The sequence below is a fragment of the Hippopotamus amphibius genome, chromosome 8, assembly GCF_030028045.1.
Source record: "Hippopotamus amphibius kiboko isolate mHipAmp2 chromosome 8, mHipAmp2.hap2, whole genome shotgun sequence".
NCBI lineage: Eukaryota > Metazoa > Chordata > Mammalia > Artiodactyla > Hippopotamidae > Hippopotamus > Hippopotamus amphibius.
In genome coordinates this window covers 824979-852184 of record NC_080193.1, presented here as the reverse complement: position 1 = coordinate 852184, position 27206 = coordinate 824979, and the positions used below count along the sequence as shown (strand labels likewise).

Sequence of the window (27206 nt, the reverse complement as noted above, 5' to 3'; positions counted from 1 at the left end):
GGTGCCAAGTAAAGCAATCAGGTGCCGCTCTCAGCTGAGGGCGGTGACAGCCCCGCCGGGTGCACGGCAGGCGTGGTGTCCAGGGCCCCCAAGATGTCTGCCTTTGAATTTATTTTAAAATAAAAACATGAGTACGATCATGAACCAAACCTAGATGATGCCCACGTTTTGCCAGTGCAGCCATCAAACAGACCCTCCCTGTCTGTTACAGAGGCAGGCCTGCGACTGGCCCCAGGACACTGGAGGAGCAATGTGGGCAGAGGCCCGGGACCACCGCTGTGGCTTCCAGAAGCAAGCCCGCCTGGACCCAGTTCCCAGCAGCGCCGGCCTCGAGCTGGACACGTCTGACTGCTACCGCCAGTTCTCCTCACATGGAGACAGTATTACTTTGTTAGCACACAACCAAAAGCAGGTTAAAGGATGCCTTAAGCTGTTCGTTTCGTTTATCTCAGAACTTTCGCTTCTAGAGACCTACTCCAAGACAACACTAAAGAAGGATAACGCGAAAAGATGCTGTGTGAAGAATGACTTAGAACAGCGAGAACTTGGACATGACTTCCACATCCAGCAAAAAAACAGCTAATAGACCACCACGCCCCTGTCCAGAAAGACAGCTCCAAAGACAGCGAAGCTCCGTGGGAAAAAGTCCTGGTGTGCAGGTAAGCGGGCTGTGTACACTGTGCTTAAAGTAGTGTAAAAATGCAACAGCGAAAAGCAGAAGGTAACATACCAAAGTGCGAAACGCAGTTTTATTAAGAATTATGGGTGTTCTTTTCCCTTAAGTCCATATTTTCTGGAATGTTATTTTGCGTCCGTAGTTTAAAAAGTGTTCTAAGAAGCATTTCGTACTCTAGCACTCCATACACGTGTGAAGTATCATCACTGAGAAGGCAGCTTTTATCTGCTTAGAACTGAGCAGAAACGACAGGCATCCAGACGAATGCTGTCTTTCTCCCTCTCCCGGCAGCAGGGGGCGCGTCTCCTCTCACGGGGCTGAGCGACGCGGTGCCCGAGCAGCCCTGCAGGCGGCCTCGCCAGCCGGGGTGGAGGTCTGCTTCCAGACACCCGTCTGCTGGCACGGCACCCTGCGGGCACATGCCTGTGTCCTCCCAGCTGCCAGCGTGGACGGGGTGGCCAGACACGAGGCTGGCACACCAGGACCCTGCTACGTGGACGGTGGGCCGGGTTCTGGGCCGGCTGTGCTGTCACGAACACACGACTCTACAGCAGAGCTACGTGAGTGAGTCCAGGAAATTTACTTTTCCACAAATGCCCGCCACCTGAACTTACTGTTCTCCCCACCTTGAGTGACATTCACTTAGAAGTAATACTGTTCATTATTCTCCTGTTTTTGTTTTTAAATTATCATTCCAAACATGAGCTCACAGAGGAAATTCCAGATCAAAATCACACCAGGAGTCTGTCCAAGGACACACGACTGAAATACCTCCTTTTCATCTGCAGGAAAGATCTCTTCCACCCAAAGCGACTTCCAAACCAACCAAGGAAGGGAGGATGACGGGACATCCTCGAGCAGCCTCAAGTCTCCTCTAACACCGCGGACCCCTTCCCGGGAGGTGAGGGCCTGTAAGGGGCGTTTCCAGGAGGGCAGGTGGGTCCTCGCACACATGAGTTAATCTCCGGGGCTGCTGCCCAGGGGGAAACTCCTGCCGGCCGCGGGCGGGACCACGCCCAGGAGCTCAGCCACGTCTAGGGCTTCCACAGGGCCCACGCCGCTCCCCCCCGAGCCCCCTGCGCCCAGCAGGCCGCCTGGCACATAGTAGGCACTCAGCAAGTGCTTGTCAAACGGGACGGCGAAGGGCTTCTCCCCGCCGTGGAGCCTGCGGTGCTCCGCCAGGGGGCCGCTCCAGCCGAACACCTCGCCGCACTCGTGACACTTGAAGGGCTTCTCCGCGGCGTGCGTCTTCTGATGTTTAATGAGACAGTGATTCTGGCTGAAGGCACGGCCGCACTGGCCACACTTGTAGGGCTTCTCGCCGGTGTGGACGCGCTGGTGCACGATGAGGGACGAGTGGCAGCTGAAGGCCTTCCAGCAGCGGCTGCAGTCGAACGGCTTCTCGCCCGTGTGCACGCGCTGGTGCACGATGAGGTACGAGTGGGAGCTGAAGGCCTTGCCGCACTCGTCGCAGCGGAAAGGCTTCTCGCCGCTGTGCACGCGCTGGTGCACCACCAGGTACGAGTGGCAGCTGAAGGCCTTGCCGCACTGGCTGCACTCAAAGGGCTTCTCGCCCGTGTGGGCGCGCTGGTGCAGCGTCAGGCGCGAGCGGCTGCTGAAGGCCTTCTGGCAGTCGCCGCACTGGAAGGGCTTGTCCCCGCTGTGCAGTTTCTCGTGCACCGTCAGTGACGAGTGGCAGGCGAAGGCCCGGCCGCACGCGCCGCACCGGTAGGGCTTCTCGCCCGTGTGGATCCGGCGGTGCCGCGTCAGGTGCGTGCGCTGGTTGAAGGCGCGGCCACACTCGCCGCAGCGGTAGGGCCGCTCGCCGGTGTGCACGCGCAGGTGCATGCCCAGCAGCGAGCTGCAGCTGAAGGCTTTGTCGCAGGCGCCGCACTTGTAGGGCCGCTCGCCCGTGTGCACGCGCCGGTGCACATTCAGGGACGAGTGGCAGCTGAAGGCCTTGCCGCACTGGCCGCAGAGGAAGGGCTTCTCGCCCGTGTGCACGCGCCGGTGCTCCAGCAGGTTGGTGCTCCAGGGGAAGGCCTTGCCGCACTCGCCGCACGTGTAGGCCTTCTCCCGCGCGTGCCGCCGCCGGTGCAGCGCCAGGGCTGCGCTCCGCTGGAAGGCCTTCCCGCACTCGCCGCAGGCGAACGGGCCGCTCCCCGCCCCGCCGGACCGCACGCGCCCCGGGCGGCCGTCCGCAGAGCCGGCTGCGGCGGGGAGGAGGGGCTGGGCCAGGGGCGCGCGCCTCCGGCCGAGAGCCCCCTCGGAGGCCGCGCGGCCCCGGGGCTGCTCCTCTGCCGGGCCGTCCCTGGCGGCCTCACCGCGCGACAGCGCCGTCGCCGGGCCCCCCCGGGCGCCCCCATCGCCGGCACCCGGGCTGCGGAGGCCCCGCGTCACCAGCCCGTCCGCGCTCGGCTCCCACGACGGCTCTTCCTTGTAAACGCGCGGCTGCCGAGACCACGGCTCCTCCGGCTCCGGCCCGCGCTCCCGCTCCGGATCTGCGGGGCACGGAGACGCCGCCTTCTGAGCGCAGGCGGAGGCGCGGCGCCGGGGCTGAGGTCTGCCCGGGGCGCGGGGCAGCGCAGGAGAGAGCGCAGCGGGCGGGGCCCGGCGGGGCCAGGGAGGCGCAGGCGGGGCCGCACGGGGGGCGGAGGGCTCGGGGCCGCACGGGGGGAGCACCCGTGGAAGACGAGGAGGACACAGGGAAAGGAGCCTGGGAGAAGCCGGGGGGATTCTGAAGAGAGCTGGGGGTGGGGCGGGGCGAGGGGCAGCTCGCGGGGGCTGGAGTCTACACTGACAGCCCCCCTTGCTGGCTGTTCTGTAGGAGGAAAGTGGGGGTCCCCACCCTCCCACCGCGGGCCGCTCACCTGGACCAGCCCCTCCGAGGACATCTCCGGGCGCCCACCACGGCTCCTCACCTCGTTCCAGGTGGGAGATCACGTCCGGCTTGCAGACCGGAGGCCCTGTGCGGGCAGAGAGCGGCGTGGCTCCGGGCGCTGTGCTCGGCAGCCCCGGCCCACAGGCCCAGCGGCACCAGGGACGCAGAGGTGCACGCCAGCCCCACGGAGGCGGTCTCGGGAGCAGAGCCCACACTCACGTGTGTGTGCTGAGGACCCCTCAGGTACCGACACCCCCACCCAAGGCAGGCTGGGCTTCCGGGACCCTGTCCACCGCCTCCCTCGGCTTGGGCCCCAGCCTGGGACTGGCCACCCTTCCCGGCAGAGGCGCTGGCAGTGCCACGAGGGCCCGGTATGGACACAGCGCCCCGCGTCCTGCCATGCCTGGCTCCAGGGCTGGCACTGAGGGGGGATTCAGGAACGCCTACAGGCTGGCGAGGCCCAGGCTGTAGCCCCATCATCTCGGGGGCCCTCTTACCCAGGGCGAGAAGGTTCTGGTAGTTCTCCAGCATCACATCCCGGTACAGAGCCCTCTGAGGGGAGTCCAGCTGGCCCCACTCCTCCTGGGTGAAGTCCACGGCCACATCCTTGAAAGTCACCGACTTCTGGAATGACACACGTTCTCTCTCACCCAGGATGGGAGGGAGTCCACTTGCATTCCGGGGTGACTGAGGACCGCAGTAGCAGAGAGAACCTCCGGGTGACCTCCTGAGCACAGAAGGGGGTGCTGTACACGCCATCCATCCTACAGCGCTGATGCACACACCACGACTCGGCCAGGAATCGCCACGCGGCCCAGCCTGGGAGGGCCCGGCTGACCGGGCAGCCCGTGTGTAGGTGCTGCAGTGGGGGCACAAGCTGAGGCCGTAAGTTCTGGCCAACTTACAGAACTTGAAATATAATACAAAGGGCCCCAAACCCTATTCAAGTCCCACCACTGCAAAAGGCCCCAACACAACAGGAAGCCCTCATGAAACCATAAGGAAGGACCCTGTGCTGCTCCAGGTCCTTCCTGCTTGCCCCCCACTTCTTCCTGCCAGACCCCCTGTTTCCCTGCGTCCACGTCCCAACCCCCAACCTGCTCCTGCCTCCCCCACCACTGGCCCCTGGTCTTGGGGTAACCCCCCCCCAGTCACTCCAGTTCCAAGGGTCCCGAAGCCCCAAATAACTCCTCTTGTGTGACACATGCTCTGGAGCCCCAGTATTCTGCTGTCCAGGACCCTAAGCCCTCTGGCTGGCACACCAAGAGGCTGAAGACCCAGCCCCAGGCCCATAAGAAGAGAACAAACAGCAGCCCAGGCCACACAGAGTCGTAACAGGGATGCATTAGAAGACATGCAGGGGCCCAGATTCAATCCCTGGTCAGGGAACTAGATCCTGCACGCTGCAAGTAAAAAGATCCTGCGTGCTTCAACTAAGACCTGGTGCAGTGAAAGAAAGGAAGGGAGAAAGAGGGGAGAAGGAGGGCAGGGGGAGAGGAAGAGGAGAGGAAAGGAAAGGAGAGAGGAAATGGAGAAAGGAGAGGAGATGGAGAGGGGAGAGGAGATAGGGAGGGAGACAGGAGAGAGGAGAGGAGAGGAGGGACTTCCCTGGTGATCCAGTGGGTAAGACTCTGAGCTCCCAATGCAGGGGGTCCACGTTCTATTCCTGGTGGGGGAACTAGATCCCACGAGCACGCTGCAACTAAGAGTCCACGTGCCGCAACTAAGACCTGGTGCAGCCAAAGTAAATAAATAAACATTTAAAAACAAAACACAATCCAGCACCAACAAACCAGCTTTACAACAAATGCTAAAGGAACTTCTCTAGGCAGGAAACATGAGAAGAAAAGACCCACAAAAACAAACCCAAAACAATTAAGAAAATAATAACAGGAACACACATATTGGCAATAACTTTGAATGTAAATGGGCTAAATGCTCCAACCAAAAGACACAGACTGGCTGAATGGATACAAAAACAAGACCTATATACATGCTGTCTACAAGAAACCCACTTCGGACCTAGGGACATGTACAGACGGAAAGGGAGGGGGTGGAAGAAGATATTCCATGCAAATGGACGTCAAAGGAAAGCTGGAGTAGCGATACTCATATCAGATAAAATAGTTTAAAATAAGAATGTTACAAGAGATAAGGAAGGACACTACATAATGATCAAGGGATCCATCCAAGAAGAGGAGACAACAATTATATATGCACCCAACATAGGAGCACCCCAATACATAAGGCAAATGCTAACAGCCATAAAAGAGGAAATCAGTAACACAGTAACAGTGGGGGACGTTAACACCCCACTTACAGCAATGGACAGATCATCCAAACAGAAAATAAATAAGAAAACACAAGCTTTAAATGACAATATATAGATTTAATTGATATTTATAGGACATTCCACCCAAAAGTGGCAGAATACACGTTCTTCTCAAGTGCACATGGAGCATTCTCTAGAATAGACCACATCTTGGGTCACAAATCAAGCCTCAGAAAATTTAAGAAAATTGAAATCATATTAAGCATCTTTTCTGACAACACTATGACATTAGAAATCAATTACAGAAAAAAAAACCTAAAAAACACAGATACATGGAAGCTAGACAGTGCGCTACTAACAGCCAAGAGATCACTAAACAAATCAAAGAGGAAATAATACATAGAAACAAATGACAATGAAAACACGATGACCCCAACCAAAACTATGGGATGCAGCAAAAGCAGTTCTAAGAGGGAAGCTTATAGCAATTCAATCTCACCTCAAGAAACAAGAAAAATCTCAAACAATCTAACGCTTACACCTAAAGCAACTAGAGAAAGAAGAACAAAGAAAACCCAAAGACAGTAAAAGGAAAGAATCATAAAGATCAGAGCAGAAATAAATGAAGCAGAAACGAAAAAAAAATAGCAAAGACAAATAAAACTAATAGCTGGTTCTTTGAGAAGATAAACAAAATTGATAAACCTTTAGCCAGATTCATCAACAAAAAGAGGGAGAGGACACAAATCAATAAAGTTAGAAATGAAACAGGAGAAATCACAACTGACACCACAGAAACACAAAGGATTATAAGAGACTAGTACAAACAACTATATGCCAATAAAATGGAAAACCTCAAAGAAATGGACAAATTCTTGGAAAGGTACAATTTTCCAAGACTGAACCAGGAAGAATTAGAAAATATAAACAGACCAATCACGGGTAATGAAATTAAAACTGTAATTAAAAATATTCCAAAAAAAAAGTCCAGGACCAGATGGCTTCACAGGCAAATTCTAGCAAATGTGTAGAGAAGAGCTAACACCCATCCTTCTCAAACTCTTCCAAAAAAACTGCAGGGGCAGGAACACTCCCAAATTCGTTCTACGAAGCCACCATCACCCTGATACCAAAACCAGACATAGACACTACGAAAAAAGAAAATTACAGACCAACATCACTGATGAATATAGGTGCAAAAATCCTCAACAAAATACTAGCCAACAAAATCCAAAACACATTGAAAGGATCACACATCCCTGGGATGCAAGGATTCTTCAATATATGCAAATCAATCAATGTGATACACCACATTAACAAACTAAAGGATAAAAACCATATGATCATCTCAATAGATGCAGAAAGAGCTTTTGACAAAATTCAACACCAATTTATGATAAAAAACTCTCCAGAAGGTGGGCATAGAGGGAACCCACCTCAATATAATAAAGGCCATATATGACAAACCCACAGCAAACATCATTCTCAACAGTGAAAAACTGAAAGCATTTCCACTAAGATCAGGAACAAGACAAGGATGTCCACTCTCCCCACTGCTATTCAACATAGTTTTGGAAGTCCTAGCCACGGCAGTCAGAGAAGAAAAATAAATAAAAAAAGAATATAAATTGGGAAAGAAGCAAAATTGTCACTGTTTGCAGATAACATGATATATACATAGAAAATCCTAAAGATGCCACCAGAAAACTACTAGAACTAATCAAGGAATTTGGTAAGGTTGGAGGATACAAAATTAACACACAGAAATCTCTTGCATTCCTATACACTAACAATGAAAAATCAGAAAGAGAAATTAGAGAAACAATCCCATTTACCATCACAACAAAAAGAATAAAATACCTAGGAATAAACCTACCTAAAGAAGCAAAAGACGTGTACTCAAAAAACTATAAAACATTGATGAAAGAAATCAAAGATGACATAAACAGATGAAGAAATATACCATGTTCTTGGATTGGAAGAATGAATATTGGAAAATGACTATACTACCCAAAGCAATCTACAGATTTAATATCCCTATCAAATTACAATGGCATTCATCACAGAATTAGAACAAAAAATTTTACAATTTGTATGGAAACACAAAAGACCCCATAGCCAAAGCAATCCTGAGAAAGAAAAACGGAGCCAGAGGAATCAGGCTCTGTGATTTCAGACTATACTACAAAGCTACAGGAATCAAGACAGTATGGTACTGGCACAAAAAACATATATGTATAGATCAATGGTATAGGATAGAAAGCCCAGAGATAAACCCACACACATATGGTCACCTAATTTATGACAAAGGAGGCAGGAACATACTATGGAGAAATGACAGTCTCTTCAATAAGTGGTGCTGGGAAAATTGGACAGCAACATGTAAAAGAATGAAATTAGAACACTTCCTAACACCATACACAAAAATAAACTCCAAATGGATTAAAGACCTACATGTAAGGCCAGACACTATCAAACTCCTAGAGGAAAACATAGGCAGAACACTCTTTGACATACATCAAAGCAACATCCTTTTTGACCCACCTCCTAGAATCATGGAAATAAAATCAAGAATAAACGAATGGGACCTCATGAAACTTAAAAGCTTTTGCACAGCAAAAGAAACCATAAACAAGACTAAAAGGCAACCCTCAGAATGGGAAAAAATAATTGCCTATGAAACAACGGACAAAGGATTAACCTCCAAAATATACAAGCAGCTCATGCAGCTTCATACCAAAAAAGCAAATAACCCAATCCACAAATGGGCAGAAGACCTAAATAGACATTTCTCCAAAGAAGACATACAGATGGCCAACAAACACATGAAAAGATGCTCAACATCACTCATCATCAGAGAAATGCAAGTCAAAGCCACAATGAGGTATCACCTCACACCAATCAGAATGGCCATCATCACAAAGTCTGGAAACAACAAATGTTGGAGAGGGTGTGGAGAAAAGGGAACTCTCCTGCACTGTTGGTGGGACTGTAAGTTGGTACAGCCACTATGGAAAACAATTTGGAGGTTCCTTAAAAAACTACAAATAGAACTACCATATGATCCAGTCATCCCACTCCTGGGCATATACCCAAAGAAAACCATAATCCCAAAAGAAACTTGTACCATCATGTTTATTGCAGCACTATTTACAATAGCCAGGACATGGAAGCAACCTAAATGCCCATCAACAAATGAATGGATACAGAAGATGTGGCATATATATACAATGGAATATTACTCAGCTATAAAAAGGGATGAGATGGAGCTATATGTAATGAGGTGGATAGACCTACAGTCTGTCATACAGAGTGAAGTAAGTCAGAAAGAGAAAGACAAATATTGTATGCTAACTCACATATACGGAATATAAAAATGGTACTGATGAACTCAGTGACAAGAACAGGGAAGCAGATACAGAGAATGGACTGGAGAACTCGAGGTATGGGAGGGGGCGGGGGGTGAAGGGGAAACTGAGAAGAAGCGGGAGAGTAGTACAGACATATATATACTACCACCTGTAAAATAGTCAGTGGGAAGTTGTTGTATAACAAAGGGAGTCCAACTCGAGGATGGAAGATGCCTTAGAGGACTGGGGCAGGGAGGGTGGGGGGGAATCGAGGGGGGGGCGTCAAGGAAGGGAGGGAATATGGGGATATGTGTAAAAAAAACAATTGATTGAACCTGGTGTACCCCCAAAAAAAATAAAATAAAATAATAAAAAAAAAAAAAAATTACAATGGCATTCATCACAGAATTAGAACAAAAAATTTTACAATTTGTATGGAAACACAAAAGACCCCATAGCCAAAGCAATCCTGAGAAAGAAAAACGGAGCCAGAGGAATCAGGCTCTGTGATTTCAGACTATACTACAAAGCTACAGGAATCAAGACAGTATGGTACTGGCACAAAAAACATATATGTATAGATCAATGGTATAGGATAGAAAGCCCAGAGATAAACCCACACACATATGGTCACCTAATTTATGACAAAGGAGGCAGGAACATACTATGGAGAAATGACAGTCTCTTCAATAAGTGGTGCTGGGAAAATTGGACAGCCACATGTAAAAGAATTAAATTCTAATACCATACACAAAAATAAACTCAAAATGGATTAAAGACCTGAAAGTAAGACCAGACACTATAAAACTCTTCGAGGAAAACATAGGCAGAACACACTATGACATAAACCTTAGCAAGATCCTTTTTGACCCACCTCCCAGAGTAATGGAAATTAAAACAAACAAACAAATGGGACCTAATGAAACTTAAAAGCCTTTGCACAGCAAAGGAAATCATAAACAAGATGAAAAGACAGCCCTCAGAAAGGGAGAAAATGTTTGTAAATGAAGCAGCTGACAAAGGATTAATCTCCAAAATACACAAGCAGCTCATGCAGCTCAATATCAAAAAAACAAACAACCTAGTCCAAAAATGGGCAGAAAACCTAAATAGACATTTCTCCAAGGAAGACATACAGATGGCCAACAGACACATGAAAATATGCTCAGTATCACTAATCATCAGAGAAATACAAGTCAAAGCTACAATGAGGTATCACCTCACACTGGTCAGAACGGCCATCACCAAAAAATGTAGAAACAGTAAATGCTGGAGAGGGTGTGAAGAAACGGGAACTCTCCTGTACCGTTGGTGGGAATGTAAGTTGGTGCAGCCACTGTGGAGAACAGTTTGGAGGTTCCTTAAAAAACTAAAAATAGAACTACCATATGACCCAGCAATCCCACTACTGGGCATACACCCAGAGAAAACCATAATCCAAAAAGAAACATGTACCATAACGTTCACTGCAGCACTATTTACAATAGCCAGGACATGGAAGCAACCTAAATGCCCATCAACAGATGAATGGATAAAGAAGATGTGGTACACATATACAATGGAATATTACTCAGCCATAAAAAGGGATGAAACTGAGTTATCTGTAGCGAGGTGGATGGACCTAAAGTCTGTCATACAGATTGAAGTAAGTCAGAAAAACAAACAACATATGCTAACGCATGTATATGGAATCTAGAAAAATGGTACTAATGAACCTAGTGGAAGGGCAGGAATAGAGACACACATGTAGAGAACAGACTTCAGGACATGGGTGAGGCGGGGGGAGGGTGGGAAGTAGTGAGAGAGTAGCACTGACATATACACACTACCAAATGTAAAACAGCTAGCTAGTGGGAATCTGCTGTATAACACAGGGAGACCAGCTCTGTGCTTCGTGACAACCTAGAGGGGTAGGATAGGGAGGGTGGGAGGGAGGGGATATGGGGATATATGTATACATATAGCTGATTCACTTTGTTGTACAGCAGAAACTAACACAACATTGTAAAGCAATTATACTCCAATAAAGACGTAAAAAAAAATTAGGCAATATGACGTTTAAGGAGAGCATATTGCACAAAGAATAAACATACGTATGACTGCTCAAAAACAAAAAACCCAGAATGCAGACATTAAAAATATATATATGGACTTCCTAGGTGGCGCAGTGGTAAAGAATCCGCCTGCCAAGGCAGGAGACATGGGTTCGAGCCCTGCTCTGCGGAGATTCCACATGCCACGGAGCAACTAAGCCCGTGCGCCATAAAAAAAAAAAATATATATATATATATATATATATATATGAAAAAGGCGGGCAGACAGGAGGGTGGTGGGACACAGAAGTGGTGGGGCCGGTGCGTTCTCAGCAGTGAAATGAACTGAGGGCGGGGAGGAGCGGGAAGCAGGCGGCAGGCGACAGTGGCCAGAGTGTGAAGACAGATATCCACCCCAAGGTGACGACTCTGTGTTCTGCAGCAGGCAGGATGGGGGAAGGCAGGAGGGAGACAGGGGCCTGAACATGCTCTGAACGTGGAGTGACAAGCAGCCTGGTAAAAACTGGGTTTCATGTTCTGCTTCCAGGCACAAAGGGGTAACTGGGGCCAGATTTCCCCTCTTACCTCAAACAACTAGTAAATTGGGTAACACATATGAAACAATGGTCAATTTCCAGACACTGGACAAGGGTCAGCTCAGAACAGAGACCTCTGAGAACAAAGTGAGCCCTACAACAGCCTCACCTTTCCATGTGGAAGCAGCTCCCAGATCACAGCGCAGGGAGTGGGAATCCAGATAAAGCTGTGGTCCGAGGAGTTGACAGAGAGAACAGAGTTTGGGGAGGCCAGGAGACTAGAATTTTCAGGGCAACATGTCAGAGGAGAGGGAGCTGCACAGATTTGGAACTCTGGGTCTGCTCGAGTCTGAGGGCTGACAGAAGCATGCCTGGGAGGAAATGACCCCAAACCAGGGGAAGAAACAGCAGAAAGAGTGTATGCAGGACAATCGTTAAAACTCACACAGGGCAGGGAACAGTCTGTGCTCCAACCGGCCAGAGTGGAACGTCCTCCTGCTCTATGGGACACTGAGTAAAGTCCCCAGAAGGATGCTGCCTCAGCAGTGGGGCAAAATTAGCCCGAGATGAAAGGCTTCTCAAGATCTACCTTAAAGAAACCTAAAAGTAAGCCTTGGAAGGATCCAACTAAGTAATTTCACTGCATCCCAGAACATTTAAGGAATTAAATCCAACACACTCAGCAAGTAAAATTCACTCTGTCCAGAATCCAGTGGGCTAACTAAAAAGAAAAACAAGTTAATAAAATCAGAAGAATTAAGAGTATCATAAAACAGTATTTGTTTACCTTAAAAGAAAGCATTAAGGGCGAAACAAAATAATGATAAAAGATGTAAAAAACAAAAAGCATCATGGCAGATATAAATCCAGCCATATCAATAATTATGTTAAATGTGAATGGTCTAAATATCCCAAGTAAAAACTAGATATTGTCAAACTTAATTTAAAAAGTAAGACCCAACCATATGCCAGCTATAGCAATCCAATTTAAATACAAAGACTAAGATTAAAAGTGAAAGAATGGAAAAAGATACACTCTGCAAACAGTAATGAAAAGAACGTGGAGGCAGCTATAGCAACATCAAAGATTTCAGGGCAAGAGATATCACAGATAAAGAGAGATTACATGATAATTACATGATTAGGTAGTAATCATCAGTGCAACATCAATTCACAAGAATTATACACACAGATGCACCTACCAACAGAGCTTCAAAGTACACAAAGCAAAAAGGGACAGAACTGAAAAGAGAAATAGACAAATCCACAATTATACTAGATGATTTCAAAAACAATCTCTCTCAATAATTGATACAATACATAAGCAGAAAATGTCAGAATATAGAACAATTGAGTAATCCTATCATTCAATATTTACTTGACATTTACAGAACGCTCTAGCCAACAAAAGCAGAATTCTTGAAAAGAATGTGTTCTGCACATAGAACCTTCACCAAGATAAACCACATGCTGGGCAATAAAGTAAGTCTTAGCAAATTTGAAAGATTTCAAATCATACAAAGCTGCTTCTCTGATTACAGCAGAATTAGAAATAATAGTAGATATCTGGAAAATTCTCCACATATTTAGAATTAAACAACATACTCCTAAATAATATGTAGTTGAAGAAATTACAAAAAAAATTAGAAACGATTTAGAACTGAAAAAATAGGAAATACAACATAAAATTTGTGGGATGTAGCTAAAGCAGGACTTAGAGGGAAATTTATTGCACTGAATGCTACATAAGAATAGAATGTGTCAAATCAATTCCTAAATTTCAACCTTAAGCAACCAAAGTAAAGGAAGGAAATAATAAGAATCAGAAGTCAATGAAAAAGAGAACAGAAAAGCAATAGAAAAATCAATGAAACCAAAAGATGGCTCTTTGCAAAGGCTAATAAAACCAATAACGAAACATTTACTATATGACTCAGTCATTCCACTCTTGGATATTTAATCAAGAGAAATGAAAATACACATCCTCACTTGTACTCTAATATTCACAGCAGGTTTATTTGTAACAGCCTAAACCCAGAAACCACCTAACTTTCCATCAGCTGGTGAACGGATAAACAAATTGTGGAGTACATACAGGATGATGTAATGCGCTGAACTGGCCCCCTCCAAATTTGTATGCTGAAGCCCTAAGTTCCAATACCTTAGAATGGGACTATACGTGAAGAAAAGGCCTTTAAAGAGGTAATTAAGGTAAACGAGGTCATTAGGATGGGTCCTACAATGACGTGACCCGTGTCCTTATGAGAAATGGAAATTTGGACACAAATATGTACAGAGGGGAGAACACGTGAGGACACAGAGAAGCTCAGAAGAAACCTACTAACACCTTGACCTTAGGCTTCCAGCCTCCAGAATGCGAGACAATAAAGTTCTGTTCCTTGGGCCACCTAGTCTGTGGCACTTCCCTACGGCAGCCCTAGCAACCTAGAGCCAATGGAGCATCTCCCAACAATCAACAGGAACAAGCCACTGATTCAAATAAGAGTGCGAACTCAAAAGCATTATGCTAAGTGAAATAAGTCAGAAACAAAAGACTACGTATCATGTAATTCCACACGAAATTCTTAAAGACACAAAATTTTATCGGTTGCCAAGGGGCGGGTGGAGAAGATGGACTGCAAAGGGGACGAAGGAACTTCTGGGTGATGGAAAAGCTCTATATGATGATCGGGGTGCTGGTTACACAACTGTATACACTTGCCAACTCACCAAATCTGACATACATAAAACCGGAAAACTTTATCGTGTATAAATTGTACCTCAATAGGCCTGATCCAAAAAACCCACCGGATTTCAGGGAGACTGGCGGGTGGGAGCGAGCACACGTGCTGAGAACATGCCTGTAACCGAGGCTCGCAGGGAGGAGCATCATGATGACGGCACCAGCAGAGACGAGGAGCGAACGGGCAGAAAGAAAGCTCTAGAGACATCAGAATGTGGCTCTAGTGAGAGAGTGCTGTCAAAGGCTATGTGGCTTTTATGTGGGGGTGTCCACAGGCAAGAGCAGCACAGGATCTGAGCCTGGCACAGGCCCTTCTGGGGGGTATTCCCACCCACCGGGAGAAGCCCATGTCCCGTGTGTCTTCATTTCGCAGGACAGGAAGCAAAAGGGTATGGGAATCAAAGGCAGATGTGGAAATGAAGCTAGCAGAGGAGTCAGAACAGACGACGGGGGATGTCACAGGAGAGCAGAACCCCTGACGTAGTTGAGACTGCTGGGAGAGCAGGGTACTTCGGAGAGAGGACCAGCTACTCAAAGGCCCGAGAAGCTGGTACTTCAGGAATAACTTCTGTGCACAAGAAAGGGGGTACCTCCCGAGATGGCTGCGTGCACGCATGCATGCGCGCGCACACACACACACATACACACCACTTTTCCCTGAACCTTTTCAAGCTAAGCTGCAGACACCAGAACATCTCAACTTACATTCTTCAGCCTGGATCACCTAAGGATGGCCTCTTACACAATCACAATGCCACGATCACATCCATGAAATTAAATATTGATATGACATGATCTAAGATACAACGCGTTTTCAAATTTCTTCAATCTTCCCAAACACCTCTGACAGGATTTCTGCATCTGTGAGCCACCACGGAGAGTTTACTGAGTGCCCGTCACGTCTCCTGGGTGTTTCACAGAACCACAGAACATTCTGACGGTCCAGAAGCTGGCCACGTCTCACCATAAGGGTTGTATAGTCGTTTCTACTTTTCCAGTGGGACGTTAACAGAATTGCCAAATCCTAAAAAAGTCAGAGGACGCTCAACTTTCCAGACCTTTCACCGCCCCACACTGTCCTCATCAACCGCACCTTCCTAAACACCACAACGGGTGGGGGCAGTTCAGGTGCTGTAACAAAATAAGGAGCAAAACACAAAGCACGTACAAGGAGGGACGTGCACCTCGCCCAGCTGCCGAAGAGGCCCCAGAGCCAACTCCCTGCTGAGCCCCCAGATCCTCTACAACTCCACGTTCCTCCAGAAAGGCCGCACATCAGGAGCTGGGTACAGAGGAAGAGCACACGGGGACGCACCCCCTACCGTCACTCCGAGCCCAGCGAGGCAACGCAGCCCTTCCGTCAGCTGTTCCACGTCCTCCGACCTAATTCCATTCCAGAAAACTCCCCCAAACAAGGACCAACCGGCACAGACATCCCGTGGGCCTGCGCGCGGAGATGAGTGCAGCGATCCCCCGTGAGCTGTCGCCTACTTGCCCGGGTGGCACCAGAAGCACACCTCGGAGGGCCCAGCCCCGTGGCCGGACGGAGGCAGGCTGGAAAAGGCACGCATCTGGAGGGCGCAGCGCCCAGAGCGTCCTGAGGCGGGCGGCGCGGGCGCCCAGGGGCGCGGTCCCCGGGTGACTGAAGACCCCGGGCGGCGGCAGGGAGGCGCCCGCCCTCCCCACCAACAACGCGGTGTCCAAAAGAGCAGACACAGCCACTCACCTGGGAGCTGGCTTCCGGCAGCCCCGGACCCAACTCGTCGGCTGCAGTCGCGCTGAGAAGGGCAGGGGCCCGAGAGGACGCGGCTGCAAAGGAGAATCGAGTCAGGGGGCCGCTCCGCCCGCGGCCGCCAGGCACCCGACCCGCGCGGGCAGCCGAGCGGAGCCAGGCAGCGACAGGGCGCGGGGCTCGTCCCGCTCCTCGCTTCCCGTGCCCGTACCCCGCGCGGCGCCCACCGTGGGCAGCGCGCCTGACTCCGGGGCGCCTCCGGGGGCCCGGCCCGCCCGCGCCGTGCAAACCCGCGGGCCCACGGCCGGCGGGCCGGCCGCACCTGCCTCCCGGGGCTCCGGGGCTTCCATGGCGCGCTCCGCCGGCGGCCGCCCGGGCCCAGGACCCTCGCGCAGCCCCGCGGGGTCGGGTCGGGCTCAGGCCGGCTCCGCAGGCGCCCCGCGCCCCGGGCCGCGCTCTCGCCCCATCGCGCGCTCCGCCCGCGCGTATCTCCCCCACGCTTCCCGGGCCCGCGCGGGCCGGCCACGCCTCGGGCCCGGCCGCCCGGAGCTGGGGGTGGCGGGGGCGGCACGCGGGCCCGGCGCGGACGGGCTGACGGACGCGCGGCCGGCCGGACCCGCCTCCCACAGAAGGTGCGCGGCCGCCACAAAGGAGAGCGCGGCAGCCGTCGCGGGACGTGCGCCTGCGCGGACCAGGCGCGCGGCACGACTCCCGGGAGCCTCTGCGCCGCGCTGAGGGCATCGGGGCTGGCGTCGCTCTGACGTCAGGCCCCGACGATAGTGTAGCACAGCCTTCTGGGAAGTGTAGTTAAGGGGCTAGTAACCCTGGCCCTGGCCCCGCCCCTCTCTGCCCCCAATCGCTGCCGGGGGCGGGGGGGGGGGGCGTAGGCGGGGAGTGTGTGTGTGGTGCGCGCGCCTGGTGGGTGAGTGTGCAGAGTTCAGGCTGGGCGACCTGTGAGGGAGACGGACAGGGCTCCAGGGCTTGACCTACCGGTTGCCCCCATCCCCAGGGATGATGGGAGAGAGCCGTCTCTCTTTGCTGGGAAGACCGCGTCCCTTGCTGAGGACCACCCAGAACTGGAAGGAAGGGGCCCTCAGGGCAGGCCAGCTCCTGCACTGGGCCCCTGGGCCTTTCTTGGATGGAGGGGAGGGGTGGGGTGTGGGGGGAGGGGTCTGCAGACCTCCCCAGCCTCCCCATCCGGGTAGAGACGCGGCCACCCCTAGGGTCCAGGACCTCTGGGAGGATGAGACTCCCCCCTGGGCTTCGGCTGGAACTTCCGTGGTGGGGCCCCGGCGCTCTGGACACAGAAACAAGGACGAGGGTGGGGACGCCACGGGCCTCGCTCCCGGGCCTCACTTGGCAGGGACCCGAGGCCAGGGTGGCGGGCACTGAGTGGCTGTCCAGCTCGGCAGAGGGAGCGAGTGCCCTGTGCTGTCCTGGGGCAGGAGGGGCCGTGTCCCTGGGGGCAGGTCCGAGCCCGCCCTGCAGGAGTGGGGGGGGGATGGGGGGGGAGGTGAGGGCACAGGGGTCCTGATCAGACGCAGGTTTAACAGGCTTGCCTGAGAGGATCAGGGCCAGAGCCGAGGCCTGGAGGAGTGAGGCGGGTGGGGGTGTGGTGCCTCTGTCCAGGGGGCCAGTGTGGCAGCGAGAAGCAGCAGGGTCTGGGGTGGCCAGGAGGGTGTGAGCGGAAGGGCACAGCCAGCTCTGTCAGTGCTGCTAAGGGACCAAGGAGGAGGACAGAGAGGTGACCTCTGGCCACAAGAAGTGGAGGGGCTCCTGCTGGGGCCCAGCCCCCTCCCCCAGGCATGATGGACAAGGTCCATCCCGGGGGCCAGTCAAATGGAGACCCCAGCTCAGGTGGCAAGGGAAGGGGGGCCCCGAGGACCCCTGCGTGGGCAGCGTGTTGGTCTGAGGCAGCCCTCCCCACTCTGCCCCATCTGTGGGTGGGTGACACACAGGGTGGTGACAGGCTTCACCTGCCCAAGGTCGGGCAGCTTGTGCCATCGAGCACGGGGGCTGGGCCCTCGGGGCACACGTGATGCCTGGCGTGCCTGGCGCCCCATCTGGGGCAGGCTGGGGGGCCAGGGGCCCTGGCACTGGCTGGTCGGAGCCACTCCAGGCCAGACATTCCAGGCTGCTAAGGCCAGGACCAGGCAGACAGGCAGTCACCAGGTAATGAGTCATTCCTGAGGTCAGGCAAGGTCAACATGGGGCCATGCGTTGCCCCTACAGAGCCACCTGACCCAGGAGGGTAGGGAATGCCTGGGGAGCCAGAGCCACCAGGAGGCCAGGGCGCAGTCCCAGGGCCTGGTGGGCAGGGCATGGGCAGCGGGCGAGGTGTGCATGAGCTCAGCCCCACCCGAAGCCCTGTTCCTGCACAAGGACCCGGAGTCACTGCCCCCCACCCACCCTGTCTTTACAGGAGGGTTGGCCTGCAGCTCAGGTCCTGCCCCTCAGGCCTCAGGCCTTCCCCGGCCGCCGCACGCTCTCCTGCCTCTGTCACCTCTGCACCCGCACCGTCTCCCGGGCAGCAGACGCGTCCTGGGGTCTGATGGGGTGGGGGCAGGTGTACGAGGCCACAGGGACCCCCAGTGGCCCGTGAGGCAGGACGAAGCAGCCTAGAACGATAGGCCCGACGACGCGGCCTGCACTCTGGGGGCTGAAGGGCACGTAGCCTTCCCTTCCCTTGAGCCCAGGGCCCGCGGCCCAGCCCCGCCCCCCCAACCCCCAGCCAAGCCGGCCTTGCTCGCTCACCTTTCAGAGGCCCAGCCAGTCTGGCCAGAACGAGAGCACAGCCCCCACCTTGGAGCCTGGGGCCACGCCACGCCCTCCAGGACCAGCTCCAAGACTAGCCCCCTGCCCCTCGCCCGTGGGTGGCCTGCACAGGGCCCCTGTCCTCCTCGGGCCCCTGCCTGGTGCGCCTCACCACCCCACAGACCCTCAAGTCCCGCTGCTTCGGGACCACGCCCTGCATCACCGCATCCCCTGCTCTGCCGGGAACCTGGCGAGCATTCAGCTGCAGAAGACAAGACTACCTCGCCTGGTGGGAGGGCCAGCCTGAAGGCGCAGAGCCCGGCTGGGGACAGCCCTGAGAGGTGGGCGGTGTCCCACGGACATGGCCAGCCTGACTCCTGGCACACAGAGGGGGACGGCGTGGGGGATGAGCTGGGCCCGTCAGCCCCTCCGTGTACAGAGCCCCCTGGCAGGCCGGCTTCAGGGCCATGAGGAGCTTCCAGGAGGAACTGGAAAGCAGGCCTGTGTGCGACGCTCGCCCGGCAGCTCTGTCCCCCGACGAAGGGACAACAGCCACTTGGCTCTGACCAGCCAGCCGGGGAGGGCTCCCCAACCCGGCTCCGCACCGCAGGCCTCCCCTTCACCCTGGCCCCTCCACTGGTGAAGCTTGGGCCAGGGTCACCACAACTCGCTTCCTGGCCCTCACTGAACTTGACCTCCGGGGATCAGAGTCGCCCTGACCAACACATCTGCAACTCCCCTCAGGACCCACGGGGTCCCCAGGGCCTCCCCTCCCAGTCTGTCTGTGCTCCTATCACACACCCTCCATCGGCTCTGTCTGCCCGGGCCCTCCCGGCTCTCACATCCCCACCTGCGGGTTGGCAGATCTGGAGTCTCCTCTGCACCCACTCCCACCCTCTCGGCCTCCCTGCCATCCCCTCCTGGGGAGTTGAGGGCCTCCTGCGTTTCACAGGTGAGGTCCGGAGAGGGCAGAGCCCCCAGGTCACACAGCCCGGCTCAGCAGGCCTGGGGGAGGAATCCAGAGCTCTGGTGTCAGCTGTGTTTTAATTACGGAGGGGAGGGTGGGGGGGGGGGGTATGGGCTAACGAGGCTCTGGGGAGGAGCAGGGCCAGAAGCTGGAGGTCTCCGGGGACCAGGTGACTCATCGGGGGGGGGGGGGTCAGAGGGGCAGACACAGCGCCAAATCCTCCCCTCCCCCTGCACCTTCCAGAGCCACGGCTCCAATGAATGAATGAACACGGGGGACCCAGGCTTCTTCACAGCGGGCTGGGGCCAAGGCTCCCCGAGAACAGGGTTGACAGCACCCCAAACCTCACACACACACACACACACACACACACAGGCACAGAGCTGTGGAGAAGGTAGGCCCGGGAGGGCCCCGGGGACACAGGCTCCAGTGGCTGTCCTGCCATCTCCCCGCCCCGCCCAGCCTGGATCCACGCCAGGCCCTCCCTCCCCACAATGTGCTGGGGAGGCCCCAGAGCACCCAGAGTCCTAACTAGCCCCTCGGGTGCCGTGAGCACAGCATGCTGGAGGGGGATACCGCCCTCCGGAGGGGCCCAGAGCACACTGCCCATGGCCCTGTGATGGGCACGGACAGCAGTGCACACCCAAGGCAGCTGGGGGAGAAGGTGGGAGGGACGGGAAAGCCAGCAGGGGTGGCCCTGAGGGCCTCGAAGGCCAGGCCAAGGAGGTGCACAGCTGGCCAGCAGGGGGTGGCTGCTGGCCTCACCTGGGACCCTCGGCCCCAAACTCATTCACCCAAGGACTCCATCCAACATGCAGCCTGCTCAGCACCACTAGGCCTGTGCTCGGGTCCCTACCGGGATGGAGGTGGACAGAGAATAGAGCCATTTACTCATGACTGCGAGGGTGCTGTGGGGGAGGGACCCGAGTTGCCTGCTAAGGGGGAAGGTGGTCAAGGAAGGCTGCCCTGCAGAGGTGGGATGAACGGGAGCAGCCAGGCGAGGAGAGAGCAGGGGGTACGTTCCAGGCCACACAGCCTGTGTAAAGGCCTAGGGAGGGGAGACGGTCGCCGGGCTAGAAGAGGAAGAGGACGGGGCCAGCACACAGACAGCGAGGGATGGGCTGGACCTCCAGCAGCCTCCTGAAGGCAGGGGCCCAGCAGAGAGCAACGGGGACCCCTGCAGGGCTTGAACGCAGGCAGACGTGCATGTCGTGTGTGGGCTGCAGGGGAGCGGTGCCGAGACAGCAGCCTGGACTGCGACCACGCCTGCCTTCCCCTGACTGGGATGGGGACAGCGGCTTTGAGCGGAGGATGGGACCTCGGTTCCCCGCTTGGGTTTGGGCACCTCCACATCCCCATCACCTCTGCCCAGCAGCCTGTCCAAGCCCCCCGTTGGGACCCACTCACAGCGCAGCCCCGCGGGCAAGTCCTGCACACGCAAGCCTGCCGGCTTCCCCGGGGCCCCATTCGCCCTGGTCTCAGCCCCGCCGGGGTTCCCCGGGCCCCGAGCGGGATCCCCCGAGGCCTCGGTCGTTCCCACAGCCGTCCCCGGGGCCCTCTCCACGGAGCGTCTCCCTGGCCCCATTGGTCGCTAGGCTGCAGGCTGGGGCTCCGGCCGGGCCGGGCTCTGCAGGCGGCGGTGGAGGCGGCGGAGGCGCAGATGGCGGCGGAGCCCCGGCGCCTGTGGGTCCAGGCGCGCGGCGCGTACGGTGCCAGCGAGGCGCTCCGGCGCGCGGTGGACCGCCGGCGGGACCCCGGGCCGCAGCCCAACGGGCCGGGGCTCGACGAAGCCCGCGCCCCGGGCCGCCTGGCTCGCCTGCGGGGCCAGCTCCGGGCTGGGGCGGCGGCGCGGGCCGACGCGCCCCGGCTGCTGCGGCTGGTGCAGCGCGCGGGGGCCGCGGCGGGGGCCGGCGAGCCCGAGGAGGCGCGCGGCCGCGGCTCCGTGTGCTCCGTGTGCGGGGAGCCGCGCGGCGGGGCCACCTACCCGGCGGGCGTCCTGGAGCTGAGCGAGCGGCGGCTGCAGGAGGGCCTGGCGGCCGTGCGCGCCGAGCTGGGCGCGGGGCTGGAGGCCCTGCGCGCGGAGCTGCGGGCCGAGCTGGACGCCCTGCGCGCGCTGCTGCCGTCGCCTCCGCCGCCCGCCCGCCGCGAGCCCCGCGTCCCTCGCGGCCCGGCCCTGCTGCGGGCGCTGGGCACCGCGAACGCCCTGGCCGCGGGCGCCAGGCCCGCAGACGACGCCTCGGGCGGCGCCAGCCGGGCCCCCGCTCGGAAGAACCTCAAGAAGACCCCGCCGGGGGCCCCGCTGGGCGGCGGGGATTAAGCGCGGCCTCGCGAGGGCACCCGGGGCCAGGGGCTTTGCAACCCTGGGAACGGACAGGTGCCTCGTGGAGCGTGGCTCGGAGCGAGACGGGTCCTCCGACGCCCCCCACGAGCGCTCGGGTACAGGAACGGGGCTGTTCCGCGCAGCTACGATCAGCCTGAGTCCGGGCTGGGGAAGGGTCGGGCCAGGGGTATGTCGGCCTCTGGGAGGGGGCGCAGCGGGAGAGCCCAGGGTCTCCTCTGCCTGGGGGAGGGGGTTGCCAGTGTATTTTCTTGAAGGGTCTCAGGGAGGAGGCCGGGCCTTCAGGCACTGGGATGGAGAGTGTGACCCACACACCAAGTGACAGACACTGGGGACACTGTCACCTGGACACAGGTGCAGTCAAGAGAGCATCACTCGGATGCATGAGCGCTTTCTACCGTGGGCCCTGGACAGTAGCTGGACGCTAGCCAGCTTCATTCCCGACAGTCGGGCCCACCCGCTACTGGACAACGTTGCCTGGACACAGCACATCTGGTCAGCGCCCCTGGACTCTCAGCTTCGCTTTGACAGCAACACCAAGGCCACTTACCCTCACGTAGCCTCGCCGCAGGCAGCCACCCGACAGCAGTGTCTCTCCAGTGTCAGCCTACATCAGCATGCACAGCCCACCCTCCCAGAGAGCTGGGTCTCAGCTGCTACAGACACCCCTTCACTCCCTGTCCCTGTCACCAGGACCCATCTGCGCAGCCAGGACTGCAGCGCGGAGCCGGTTACCAGCAGCTTCTCACCTCCTGGCCTCGGGGAAATGGCGGCTGGAGGCATCACTAAACCTTAGTGTCTGGGGTGGTCAGCCAGCTCACTTGTAAAATAAAACGTGATCTTAGGCTTCAGCAGATGGCGTTTCTCCTTCCATTGCACTGGTGGGTTCAGACATAATGTGCAGGATGGGAGTGGGGGCGCCTTCTCCCGGAGAGGGATCTGCGGAGGTCTGCGGTTCTGGATGGGGTCTGGGACTGGCTGTGGTGGGGTCGGGGAGGGTGGCACAGGGGGCCTCTGTGGGAGTTGTGGTGCACCCAGGCCGCCCCTCTCCCCCCGGCCACAGGAGGCCAAAGTCACTCCGTGCATCGTTTATTGCGGGAAGAGGGTCGCGTCTGCACCCTAGGGGCCCTGCCAGAGCTCCAGGCCGAGCCCCAGGCCCAGCAGAGCCCTGCACCTGCGGACCTGGGTGGGGGCTGCTGCCGCGTGGTCCGAGGTGCCGAGAGGCTGCTGAGGCCGAGAGGTCTCCGTGAGCAGCGTGGGGGACCTGGCCTGGGCCACTGTCAGAAACTGGGCCACTTGAGGGTGCGGGACGCAGGCGGTCAAGGCGCGGCGCGTGGGAGGGCAGAGCGGCAAGGGCTGCACCTGCGCGCCCGATGGAGACTGCGTCCTCGAAGACCGTCCAGAGCACCGCAGCCTCGCAGCCCGCTGTGGCCAGCGACCCCGCAGGGCGGTAGAAGCGCGAGAGGCCAGCTGCACCTGGCAGCTGCAAGGCCAGCAGGAAGGTGGACGCCAGGTGCACGGAGGCCCCTGGGTAGGGGAAGGCAGTGGGTTGGAACCAACCTCCCCTGCCTGGTGGCCCCGACCGTGCAGCGGGGACCGGCGCCCCTCACGGCACGCACTCTCTTCAAGCCCGAAAGACGGCCGCGAAGTTGGCACTGTCAGAGCCCTGCTCCTGGGGAGGGGGCTCCAAGTGCGAGGGGCTGGAGGGGGTTCTCAAAGCGGGGAACACGGAGGGGTGTGTAGGGGAGACTAACGGGGAAGAGAGATGGAGGAGGTCTGCTGGGGGGAGGGCCACCCCCACTGACCCTGCAGGTCCACACCATCTCACTGGCCACACCGCCCCACGGAATCTGTTCATCCTATAAAGCCTCCAGAGGCCCCAGCTGCCCGCCCAAGACGACACAGGCCACCTGCCCCCGCTACAGACCCCCATGGACTCCCTTTCTTGAAAGTAGGCAGGCACACAGCAGCACCCCGCTCCCCCGCCAGGAGTCACACAGCCCCTCCCTCACCACCAGGAGCATGGCCAGACCACCAGAGTGACCCTGGGCTTCTCCTGTACCCTGACACCAGAGTTTACGCGGACCATATGCATCTGGGGAGACACAGGCCATGGGAGGTACCCAGCTGTCCCCACCAGGCTCCCCTGGCCTCCATGGGGCACTCCTGCCACCCTTCCCCATGCCCAGGGCCACCTCTGTGGGGCGCTGCTGCCCCTCCAGGCTGTGCTCTGAGCCTGCTCGCCTGGGGCACCCCCCGTGGAATGGCAGGTGGTGGCAGCCTGGTGCCCCGAAGGGGAGAGGGCACGTGACACCCTCTCCTCCTCCCACCCAACTGCCCTTGTGCCGTTAGGGCACAAGGTGCGAGCAGAGGTGCCCCTCAGGCCAGTCCGTTCCCTGGCTGCACCTCTTTGGAACCAGGACACCCTGGGTGTCCGGGCCCCTCTGCTGGCCGGCGGCTGGCGGGGCTCCACAGACCCCCCACCCTGCATGGAGGGGAGGCGGCCTCCTGTGGCCGCGGCCCTGACCCCCCTCAGCTGTGGGGCTGTAGGGGGTGCGGTGACCCCGGGGAGTTCTGACCTCTGGGTACGTCCCGATGTGTGGTCACTGGGGACCATGGCTGATGGAGACCGGTAGGGAAGGCCCGACACCTGTGTGTGCGGTTCCAGACCTCTGTTGGGGGATGTCCTGACCATGGCGTGGAGGTTCCTGTGCCATCTGTGGAGACTGTGATTCCTGTGAGGGGGTTCCCACCCCCATGTGGAGGCTGTGCTCCATCTGTGGGGTCCTTGGTCTCTGCAGAGTCTCATCTCCTGTGGAGGCTCCTGACCCTTGAGCAGGGGGTTGCTGCCCGTCTGTGAGGAGTCCTGACCCAGGGTGCTGGCCCACATGCCCAACGTGCTCCAGGGTCCATGGGCCGGGAGGTGCTGAGTCACAGCCTTGGAAGGGGAAGGGTCCGAGGGTGGGGTCCCGCTGGGCCCGGTGAAGGTCGACGTTGATGGGAGACTGGCCCGGGGCCCCCACAGGCCGGGGCCACCTCCTTCCAGTGGGTGGGGCCTGGGGGAACAGTTCGGTCTGGGTCTCTAGGGAGGCTCAGGAGACAACATGGGGGTGCACAGAAGAAGGCAGCCCCCCCCAACACCCAGGGAAGAGCCCCCAGCTGACAGATCACAACTGCCCACCCCTCCCAGCCCCCCCAATCTGGCCACAGTGTGTGCAACACCATCGCAGGGAAGGGGGCCGGGAGGGTCTCCTGGCACATGGTCACACGCCCACATTGGGGACCTCCACCTGTGGGCTCGCCGCACAGTAGGCTTACAGGTCCTGCCTGATACGAGCAGCTTGGCACACACCTCAGGACTGGAGAGCACAACAGCCACAGCCCAGGACACACACGCCGGGGGACAGTCACACACGCGCGGCGGGCTACCCAGACAACTGCCGCACCCCAGGACTGCAGACAGAAAACCCACAGAGGCCACAGGAGCGCCGTGGACACAGGACACAAGCCAGTCCACACAGCCTCGTACAACACTCTGTCCTCGCCACACTCTGGGTCCTGGGAGCTGCAGCACCAGGCACCTGCGGACAGGAGGGGGCTGGGTGGACGCAGGCCATCCGAGCCCTGAGTGCCATCCCAGCCAGGGGTCCGAGGAGGCCAGGCAGACCCTACTCTCCTGTTGCCCCAATTCCAAGCTCTCCTCCCCAAAAGATGCCCCCCCAGGGGTGGGGCCTAAAGCAGAGACGAGGGAGCACCTGCGGAGGGCAGGTTCAGAGCAGAAAAGCAGGGCGCTGTGCTCGCCCTCCGAGTCAGCACGCAGCACCAGGGGCACCACCAGGAAGGCGCGCGCCAGGCCCGGGACAGCACGGCGCGCGGCGGCGGCGGCGGCCAGTGAGGGTGGCCACTCCATCATCGGGGGGCGTTAGGGGCGGGGCTGAGGGGGCCCGTCTCCGGCAGGGAGGCATCTGGAGCTCGCCAGGCACTCGCCCTAATCCCGGGGCGAGGGCGGCCGCCAGCAGCAACTGCCGGTGTCGGCCGGAGCTGCACACGTTCACGGACCTACCCCCGCAATGAATCCTGGGTGGGGAGATGTGACTGACCACTTACAGAGGAGGAAATGGAGGCTGGGGACCAACCAAGAGTGACACGGCAAGACCACCAGCAAGGACGAAGTGCGAGGAGGAGCGCACCCTGGATCCCGGCACCGTTCACTGGGGGACCGGGGTGGGCAGGACGCCCCAAGAGCACAGCCTCTCTCGTACCGGCGCACCCCCGTGCACCAAAGGGCCTGGGAAGCCACTGCCGCCTCCGCCTGGCCCCGGCGTCCGCAGCAGCTCCCAGGCAGTGGCCCGAGCCCAGCCACTCTCTGGCAAAGCGAGGTTCCCATCTCCCCGCCTGGCGAGCGGCAAGGAGAGAAGGGGACGCCCCGCAAGGGCCGCCCCCAGGCGCTGTCCGCGGTGCTGCCCGGACCGCCCGCCGCCGCAGGCATTCAGGCCCGAAGGCCGCCTCCCCCAGCCCCCAGGAACCTCACCAGTGCTCTTCCCGACCTGACCCCTCGCCCGGCCAGCCAGCACGAGGACCGGCCCGAGGCTGAGTCGCCTGGGCACCCTCTCGTCCCCACATCAGGAAGCGGGAAATCACTGAAAAGACCACGGTCAGAGAAGAGAAGGGACCAGGGTCGGAAGCCCACACCCGTCCTGCCCGGCTCCTCCGCACAGCCACCTCTGCACCTGCGCCTCCGCCCCAGCCTCCCGCCCCCGCCGGGGTGGCGCCGAGGACGGACCACACTTCTTCCAGAACACAAATTTATTTGGCATTTGGATGAAATGGTTCTCACAGCATCTTGAAGAATTAGTGCCAACCCAACCAGAAATAAACCCAAACTAAAACCCTTAGTGAAGGGAAACCATGAACAGGCTTCGAG

General features: G+C 56.9%; 2 protein-coding genes across 3 annotated transcripts; one reads left to right on the top strand and one right to left on the bottom strand.

Annotated features, from left to right (window-relative positions):
- Positions 1–722: 722 nt before the first annotated feature.
- ZNF74 (zinc finger protein 74) lies at positions 723–16909 on the bottom strand. 2 transcript variants are annotated; one of them, XM_057746182.1, is made up of 5 exons: positions 16546–16909; positions 16218–16300; positions 4055–4181; positions 3547–3642; positions 723–3177 (listed from the first exon to the last, which is right to left on the bottom strand). In XM_057746182.1, the coding sequence occupies exons 1-5, from the start codon at positions 16571–16573 to the stop codon at positions 1634–1636; spliced, it is 1878 nt and encodes a 625-aa protein (XP_057602165.1). In that variant the 5' UTR covers positions 16574–16909; the 3' UTR covers positions 723–1633. The 2 variants fall into 2 exon arrangements, with proteins under 2 accessions (XP_057602165.1, XP_057602166.1); XM_057746183.1 differs by having other exon boundaries at positions 3598–3642.
- Positions 16910–21604: 4695 nt separating this feature from the next.
- LOC130858406 (protein FAM246C) lies at positions 21605–22261 on the top strand. Its single transcript, XM_057744783.1, has one exon. It carries the CDS (start codon positions 21605–21607, stop codon positions 22259–22261), a length of 657 nt encoding a protein of 218 aa, XP_057600766.1.
- The last annotated feature ends 4945 nt before the right edge of the window (positions 22262–27206 follow it).

Excerpts from the sequence above, each read along its gene's own strand:
- ZNF74 (XM_057746182.1), bottom strand. The coding sequence starts at position 16,573 with ATGGAAGCCCCGGAGCCCCGGGAGGCAG. Across the intron at positions 3,643-4,054 it reads CCAGAACCTTCTCGCCCTGG|GGCCTCCGGTCTGCAAGCCG; the intron begins GTAAGAGGGCCC and ends CTGCCCGCACAG. Across the intron at positions 3,178-3,546 it reads CCTCGGAGGGGCTGGTCCAG|ATCCGGAGCGGGAGCGCGGG; the intron begins GTGAGCGGCCCG and ends CGTGCCCCGCAG.
- LOC130858406 (XM_057744783.1), top strand. The coding sequence starts at position 21,605 with ATGGCGGCGGAGCCCCGGCGCCTGTGGGTCCAGGCGCGCGGCGCGTAC.